General features: G+C 37.9%; 1 protein-coding gene across 1 annotated transcript in view; it reads right to left on the bottom strand.

Moving 5' to 3' along the window:
- The window catches only part of LOC101847445 (signal peptide, CUB and EGF-like domain-containing protein 1), a gene marked incomplete at its 5' end in the record, with an annotated part of 45465 nt that extends 37837 nt beyond the window's left edge, over nucleotides 1–7628 (bottom strand). Inside the window, 3 exon segments of the mRNA XM_005106518.3 lie at nucleotides 3963–4124; nucleotides 5169–5330; nucleotides 7400–7628. Of these exon segments, the coding sequence (XP_005106575.3) occupies nucleotides 3963–4124; nucleotides 5169–5330; nucleotides 7400–7553 (478 nt within the window).
- Between the last annotated feature and the right edge of the window lie 1875 nt (nucleotides 7629–9503).

Below are 9503 nucleotides of genomic sequence, written 5' to 3'. Positions count from 1 at the left end.
CCTCCGATGTTTTCCATATTGTAGGAATGTAGTTTTTGTGTAGGGTCAGGTTAAAAATGAAGGTAAATATCGGGGCCAGTTGCTCACAACAAGTTCTTAACACTCTCCCTTTTACTCCGTCTAGACCACAGGCTTTGTTTATGTTTACGTTTATCATACAAAGCTACACAAAAAGCATGACATTGGGACTACAACAACTGAACATAACCTGCTGCCGCCTACCAATAAAAGCTACACATGGCAGTTAACTGCAGAACGGGAAGAAAAGGATATTAGCTAGGAATCTTATTTAATAATAATAATTATAATAGTAATAAATAGTATTTCGTCGGTCGCCTGATAAAATCGTGAATTCCACACGAAGCAAATTTTACAGGAGAGGGAAAAAACTGATTTTCTCTTTCATTTGGCGTCCAATATATAAACTAAATGGATAAATCTAATCAATTACCTTTTAAAAATAATACTGTAGTACATTTTTTGCCGTAGATGGTCATTTTTTCAAAAAAGTGTGGGATTCACGATTTTCATATTCGAATCTCGCCTGATGCGGTCGTGAATCCCACACAGGTGTGGAATTCACGATTTCATCAGTAGGCTTTTGGGAACGCGGTGTTGTATTCACGGTTATTAGGCAGTGTGTTTTCTCTTATTTGAGGCCCTGGCATGTTTAAAAATATATGAAAGCACGAAATACTGTTATAAGAAAGATTTTAAAAGACCAATTTTAAACTGAGAATGAAATTTCAGACTGAGTGAGGCAGAACGCTATTAATAATTTTACCACTATAAACATCTCTCACTCTTACATGAATGTGATATTGTATGTAATCTATGAAATCATACTCCTTCATTTGCGTACTTTCTCTCTTTCTATCCTTCTTTCTCCAATTGTATGTAAGTGTATTTCCTTTGGGGAGAGGGTGGTGGATGGGTTGAGAACTTGATTTATGTCAAAATTCTATACCCCCTGAATGTCTGAATGATCATCTTTCATTATCTTACCCTTTTTGTCTCTCAGATCCTGAAAATTACTTTTTGCCGTTTATAAGTAGAATGATACAGTGGTGGGGAACTGTTTGTTAAGTTTTTCTTGTCTCTGGACTTTAGAAGACTCTCCCACTCTTCGTTAGAGTTCAGTCTGAAAAGAATTTCTCCTTATGTATATCAGAGGCTTCATATTGCCTTAACAGCTTGGTCTTCTTTTTGTCTACCCGACCTGACAGTTTTGTTAACTGCAATTTTGGCAAAACCATGGAGGTTCGTTGCTATAATTATAAAAATTGCAGTTCTGAAAATGTCTTTTATTTAAAGCTGTCGCTCAATGACGCCGTGCATATTTTCTACTTGCATGAGTGTGGCCTTTAATAAGATTTTGTGTTCAATTTCGGTGTTTGCTATAGTAGAGAGGGCACCTACGGCATTAGAAATAGATGCAATTTTGTGCTGATACGCACACACAGACACACACACACCCGTAGCTGTATAACATTGAATATATTGTTATAACCTTCGATGCATTTGTCCATCAAACAACTTGTGAATTCATTTGCAATCAAACCACCTTGTGCCTTTTTTCATAAGTAATGGATGGCACCAAACGAGGTTGCATTGAAGGTTATGTGCATATTTCTGTAACAAGAGCTGGATGAATTAATAGACAATGACAAAAGTACACCCTGAAGATTCAGGCAAATCATCACAAGGTCTTCTTGCCTAAGAGCAAAGGCTTTATTCATGGCATACCCTTTCTTTGTCATGTTCTTTACTGATATGTGAGATTCTCACTTAGTCTGGCTGACGCTGCCAAGACTCAAAACTCACGCACAATTCACATTGATCTCTTTTTGACTCATAGATCGACATGTTCTTTTCCTCTAGCACATATTTGAGTAGCCTGACATACAAGGCAGATTGTCCCTGACCAGTGCAGGCGGTTACAAGCTCCGACAGATTACAGAATCAAGGATCAAGATACAGTTTTCCAGAGCTTTGCTGGCAATAGTGAGTGGGAGCCTTCAAAAGCATGTCCACAGATGTGAACAGAAACTCATTGGCTTGCACGTCCCTTGTGGATTGTTTGGTGGTGCAGCTGGAGGATCCAGGTTCTGGAGGATCCAGGTTGTCATCAACAAGTGCCTGAGGAAGATCCTCAGGATCGAATGGACAGACAGAGTCACCAATGAGGAAGAAATGGCCAGAAAATTTTCAGACAAGAAAGCAGTGGAGATGGATTGGACTGAATATACAATTTGGAAATCAGGCAGCTACATAACACAAACGTTTTAATTTTGAGTCAACAGCTTAAACGATCAAGGGAAAACCAAGTGAAACCTGTAGAAAAGTCGCAGAGAATTATGAACAGAAAAGTGGAAAGACATTTGAAAAATATGAAGAAGGTAGCCCAGGGTAGGGAATAGTGGAAAGTGTTTGTCCGTACGGGGTGAGCCAGGTGATGATGAAACTGGCATGGGCTCATCTAGAGCAGTTTAAAATGGGAAAGCCCGGTCATAGATATACATCCTGCAAACTTTGATCTTCTGGTCATTCTGTTTCAGATAATAAACCCAAGTGTGCATCTTTCAGCTTGGTGTATTGCCTTTGCTTAAATTGCACTTTTTTTGCATTGAGAATACCGTTTACATAGGACATTCTGTCTCCTCGTGTCAAAGAAAGTCCAAACAAAGGCAAAGATAGTTGTTCAGATAGTTGTTCAGGCGTTGTCTTTTACTAGTGAGTAGTCCATTGATTTTGTTGAGCAATCACATCTGGGTTTCAGTTCAATAGTTTTTTTAATCGTCCTATCTCTTGATTTGTATTGCTTATTGCTGCCCCCCCCTCTCTCTCTCTCTCTCTCTCTCTCTCTCTCTCTCTCTCTCTCTCTCTCTCTCTCTCTTCCTCTCTTACTCTCTCGGAGGTTAAAGAAGCACCTTTGATCTGTTCCAACGCATCGTCTACTTTGAATGATACTTTTTCTTTGTTGAAGTCTGGTTCTTCTACTATTTCCGTGCTGTATTTTCTGTAGCTTTCTTTGATGCCCAAAATGGTTCACATTGCTCGGTTTCTCAAAATTCCTTTTCTTGTTAGGGAACTCTGATATCAAATCAAAGAGCTTTCAATGTCAAACAAGTTTGGGTTGTGATACAACACAGAAATATACTTGTAATTTATACTTGACTACGTCAATTTTTAGATTTATTTATTTATTTATTTATTATTTATTTTTTGCAAACGATCAAAATTGTATATCCACTACTAGGAGGGCACACACATTACACCTTCGAATTTGATAGTCGTTGTGAAACAATACCCGTCCTACATCTAGGAAATACACTTTTTAATTATGTGATAGAGAGGTTTTCCCGCAAAACGCATACAGTCAACATCATAAATTATAATCTTTGGCCTGGAAACCCTGAACACTGACCGACCAATGTGTTTGCTCAACGCAGTCGCCCATATTTCAATTGTCTAAAGAGGCGTTCACGGCGCCAACGGTCAGCCCCGCGAGTCATAAACCGACTGATGAGAACGTGAATTCCACACAGGTGTGGGATTCACGGTTTCATCAGGCGACTTTTGGGGCACAGTGTTTATTCACGATTTTCTTATTACGTCAGATTACACGTTTGAGTTGAGATAATTGAAAAATTGTTTTACAGGGACATGTATCTCACCGAGCACTATCAAAAAATGCAAAAAAACGAGTTTCGAAAATTTGTGGAATTCACGGTTTTATCAGGCGACCGACGATTTGTATAGCGCATAGGCCTACCCCCGCTCGACAGCAAGCTCTATATGCGCTTTACACAAAATCATTACCCCACCAGACCCTATAACACTCAGAACAAACATTCTCAGCTTCCCGGGAAGCATACAGTGCAAACAGCCGATTAAGCACTCCAACACTTAACAAACTGACAAGATCTTTCTCATTTCAGTATACAGTAAGTTCAACTAACATTTGCAGTCAGAAAGTTGAGTGGCTCCCCTTGAGTCAGAGAACATTCCAAAAGGGCAAGGTAGGCATGCTGCCTTCATAGTCTCTGGCTGGTACTGGCCGAGTGGGCAAGGGTCACAAGGGAGATAACCCTTGGGGGAGGTTGCTCCTGCAGGACAGATAGCTGCCGGAAAATACAGTCAAAACAATCTATTATCATTTAGTTAAAAAAGAACAAGAATTGACAAAATTGATTAGGAAACTTGTTTCATTTGCTCTTAATTTTATAGCCTACTGGACCTGAAGAGGTCATTATAAATGCAGTGCTTTTTGTCCAGGGGTCAAAATAAAAGCACAAATTTTTTTAGAATGGAAAGAGAAAAAAGATAATGCACCAATTGGTGTAAGTTGGTCACACCCATTATACAATGATAATTTTCACTGAAGCATAATAATTGCAATGAAAGTAAGAAAATTTGACTTGTGTGACTACTCCTCAGTGAAAGGTGAGTAAACTCATGCAAAACCCACAACATACTATTATACTCTGAGCCTTGAGGAGTGAGCATGTCTGAAAATATGATAGTATACACTCAAACTGAAACGGAGAAAAAAAGAGAAACTTCTTTGTCTAAAAAAGTAAGGAATTTAGTCAGACATCATAGATTTTCTAGTCTAAGCTGCTGCTTCAAAACTACTGCATCGAAAGAGTTGTTGAGACAGTTTAGAAAAATACTTTTCCTGGATTGTAAATATTTTACACCTCATCATCATCATTGCCTTTCTCCCCCTTGATCAGGATATAGGCCACGAACAAACACTTTCCACCTTTCCCTATCATGCATGGGGTGAATAGGGCCAGGAATTGTCTGAACTGGAAGCCTACCTTGTTATTGTGGCAAACAGAGGCTTTAGAAAATTACACTCTAGACTGCAAAGAGGAAAAAGTCATGTCAGAAAATTAGTGTTTGAACAGCCAGTGAGCAGACCATACATTTTGTCACCTTCACCTCTAGTACGGATTAAAATATGTATCTGATGTTTAGTATATGTCTTCTTATGTAAAAATTCTTTCGGTCAAAATGCCATGTTACTGGCCATATTCTTCCAAAACTGCTCAGTCAAAATCTTTTCAAAACAGAGGCTCATCACTAAGTGCAATAACAGATGTTGTCCTGAAAAGCTCATTCCAACTTTTGACTTTTTCCCATAAGTGAAAAGTGCATACCGAGACATTGATCTTCAGAAGTGCTCCCATCTCTCAGTGTTGTAGAGTTGTTTAAGCAGGGAAGGCACTCATCTCCCTCCAGTTCTGGCTGGTAGGTACCAACAGGGCATTTACTGCAGGACGTCTGATGGGGGGAATATACCCAGCCCTTGCCACAACCAACTGTGGACAAATTTAAGAAAATTGCAAGATCATTACTGGTAGACATTAAGAATTTATTCAAACGGATATTCTGGTGAATTTCCCCAGCTGAGATTTCCCTCCAAATTGAAAAGATGAGAAAAATTTTAAGGAAAAAAATCAAACTGCGTCATTGAGACATTTGCAAAAAGGCCAGATTGAACCTTTCACTTATAGGCCTACTACTAAAATTAATAACTCCTCCCCATTTTATAAGTGAAAGCAATTTTGAAGAGAACTACACATAATAGAAAGAAGCACAGACATTTTAACTAATTCGCTACGCCGAGCCGTGGAGGGCGGCGCGGCTAAAGGTGCCGTCAGTACGCTAAGCCGCCCATGGCGGCTCGAGAACCGATGTTCAATTTTAGCTTGGTTTCTATTCCAATCCACATATCCATGTTAAAATAAAGGTCATAATATAAAGTTGTCTTCCGGGTCAAGCGTTTCCACAGAAAATCGGAAGTTTTGATTCAGTTTTGAAACATGATTTCGAAGTTTACGCGACATCGTTTTATCGCGAAGCCCAAATTATAGCCCAGACACCAGTCTTAGTACTTTTACACAACAAAATGTATCATTATTTTGCTCACTAAAGAAATGTAGGACTTTTCTTTATAATATTGATACTACTGGACTCAAATTGCCAGTTCACTGTAATTGAGAAATGCAATATTTTTTAGGGCTAGATCTAGGCCTAGATCTAAATAGTCAAAAAACATTTTTCTGCCCAAAATCACTACTTTTTGGTGAATTTACTCAAAAAGTACCACCCAATACATGTATAGATTTATTCCAAATGCAATTCTGAATAATTCCATATAAGATACGAGTGTTTTTTTCTGTTTGGGATCCTTTTTTTTTTCAAAATCATTAAAAAAAACTTTTTTTTTTCAATATCGGAGGTTATGATCCAAATGTACAAATATTATGGAATGTATGTAAATAACTGCTCCTTTTTCAATATTTTCCTGTTCTATATACAGTTATGGTTATTTTGATGTATAATTTGACAAGGTGCAAACATATTTTTTGAGTTTTATCTGAGATTATTAATTTTTTGTTTTCAAATTTTATCCGCAGCCAATCACAATTGTGTTGCATAATCGCCTCTTACAGGAACCAAAGTTGAAAAATACTGAAATAAACAATACAGATGTATTCTACAAATCATACTGAAAATGTTGGTATATAATATATTGATATTTATTTGAATTTATGGCCCCCAAGACCTGTGAACTGCGCACTAGTCATCATCTCATTTCGCCCTCCCGAAAAAAATTCGTCCACAAGCCGAAAATAATACGTAGCGAATGAGTTGATAAAACATTACCAAATAGGTGAGAAAAAACCCCAAACACTACTAAAGAGACGGATGGAGCAATAGCAGTGGATATGCATGGTGGCACTGATTTTAGGGGAACAAGGGAAACAGGACAACAAGAGCCTATCTGTTTGCAGAGATAAAAAGCACTTTAAAAATAGACACATTTTCATTTTTCCCTTTTCCTGTAGAGGAAAACAGCACTTTGAAAAACGTGGGGAAAAGCCCAAGATACAAAATAATATAGTTTTAGTTTTAGTAAGAGTTTTACGGCACTTGCAACACAATAAGGTCATATAAGTGCCGAAGATTAGAAGTATTGCAAGAGTAAGAGAGTAACAAACACAAAAAAGAGGAAAGATAAGGACAGCAGATGCTTGAAGGAAAGAAGGAACAAACCACACCAGAGCACCCGCCAACCACCCGCGTAATATAGTTTATTAACAGAACTTCCTTACTAATTAGACATGAAATATGATTAGCTGATGTATGTCAAAAGAAAAGGTAATAACACTTTCCATTCAATGCTACAAAACACACTTGCTGAAGTCAAATAAAAACATGTAACAAACTTCTAAATACAAAGCAATTTGAAAGCAAAGAAAACTTGTACATTATCAAACATAAAGCAATATTACATACAGCTTAGCTTGAAGAAAAGGTAATTCTATACTGAAGGGAAACTTTTTTTTAAATTCTAAAAAACTTAACGACAGCTTAAACATACCACACAAAAAGTCATCCGAAAATGGCTGATAATAAGTTGGAGCTGGGCACTGGTAGTTAGGGACACCCCAGCCATAAGAAAGGTAATCTGTCACTCCCACATGAGGCATGGCATACTTTCCATTCAATGTTGCGTTGTCAAACAGTTGATTCATTTCTCTGATAAGTTGATCGATCTCATCACGGGTTATGTCAGGGTCAGGATGGGATATGTCCACAGTGAAAATAGCCTGTTTTGGACAGAGTAAAATATGATTGTTAAGGTGCAATATGAGATTTAAGATAGTATAGAATATGACATATTTTATCACTATTGACTGAGAACTGACAGATCAGGACCTCATATTTACAAAGTTCTTTCTGACATTTTTTGCCATTTTAGCTTAGAAAGGCCATGACGTCAGAAAACAAATGTTCTATCTGCCCTATCAAAATGGTAAGATTATTCAGAGTCGTTAACAAGATATTGAAAGAACTGCATTAAAAAAATTTTAACATCAGATTTCTCTAAACTTAATACTGAGCAGATAGAACTTTGCAACCTTGGGATAATGAAATAATTCTGTAAAATGTATTTGTAGCTGTTTTACATCCCCGTCAATACAATTTAGCTCATTTAGTTGGGGGGGGGGGGGGGGGGGGGAGCTGCTTCGACCCTGCCGATCTGAAACTAAGAGGGATACAACATCCTAGCAGACAGTCGGCGATACTTGATAAAAAACTTCCCATTACAGAAATTGAACTCATGTCATCTGCAAGCTATGATAAAGCATCTAACCACTAGACCACAGACACCTGTTTGACAAGATGAGATAACAAAGTGTAGGAAAGACCAAATTTAATTCAACACCTAAAATTTAATATAATATAAGGCTAAGAATAAAAGGAAAGCTAAGTAATGTAAAACATATTAAGGGCAGGAGCGACCCTTGATTTTGCAGATTTTGAGTCAGGCTATGCAAATTGAGATGTTGGTTGATTTTTGAAGATCAACCAGTTCTTTGTCTAAAAATAGCATGGAAACAATTGAGAAAGTCTTTATTCCCCTCATAAATTGCCTTTGAAAACAAGAGGGTGGCTTAATACAGTCAATTTTCACAATAATTGTAGTTTTTTGCAAAATGTTATTTTTTGCTGTTTTTTCCCTACTCCTTCCTTAGTTTTCATCCTTTCGACATGAAACTTTCAGGAAACATAGATCTAGATGGCAAGGCTGCCATCAATGTAACAGAGAGATATTCACGAAAAAAATAAAAGTTTTCCATTGGCAAGCAATTACGCAACCTAAATTAGAAAAGGTTTTTTTGCAGTTATTGAAAAAAAACTCTCTGATACACTGATAGGGTCTGGTTTAGGTATACTCTCACAGCGGCACTTATTTATACCGAGAAGACCCGAAAAAAAACCCCAAAAGACCCGAAAAGACCCCCCAAAAGACCCGAAAAGACCCCCCGAAAAGACCCAAAAAGACCTGAAAAGACCCAAAAACACCCCAAAAGACCAAAAAAACCCCAAAAAGGACCCCCAGAAAAGACCCAAAAGACTCGAAAAGACCCCCGAAAAGACCCCAAAAGACCAGAACAGACCCCCGAAAAGACCCGAAATGATGCCTTCTACGGCAAGACTGACAAACAGAGAAAAGCCCACATGAAGAAGTTCTTCCGTGTAGTGGCAGAAGAAACCGACATAGTCAGGGCTACCAAGAGGAGCATAAAGACAGCAAGGGCACCAAAGCACGGCGGTAAGAAGCCTTGCCAACGCAGACGACATCGCTCTGAGCGAACGCAGTGACCATCTGTTTAAGACATCCCCGTTGTCCATTAAAATATCCCCTCCCTTTGATGTTATGCATCCTGTATTTTAGCATCCTTTTATCCCACTTACTTCTTTGATTTTGGAATGTATGTATTTGCTGTCTCTGTTTTGGTTCTTCTCTATTTGTTGACACTGATCATTTATCCTTGTTTCTTTTACTTTCTGGCATTTTTTCTTTATTTCCCTGTTTAAGATGTACCTTTCCACATTTGATTTTGCCTTTCTTCTCTCTTCCATTAGTTTTAATGTGTCCTAGGTCATCCATATTTTATTACCTTTTTTAGCTTTCT

This window comes from Aplysia californica, unplaced genomic scaffold (genome assembly GCF_000002075.1).
Source record: "Aplysia californica isolate F4 #8 unplaced genomic scaffold, AplCal3.0 scaffold00540, whole genome shotgun sequence".
NCBI classification, from domain to species: domain Eukaryota; kingdom Metazoa; phylum Mollusca; class Gastropoda; order Aplysiida; family Aplysiidae; genus Aplysia; species Aplysia californica.
Note: the sequence above shows the minus strand (reverse complement) of the source record. Positions and strands in the feature narration are given on the sequence as shown.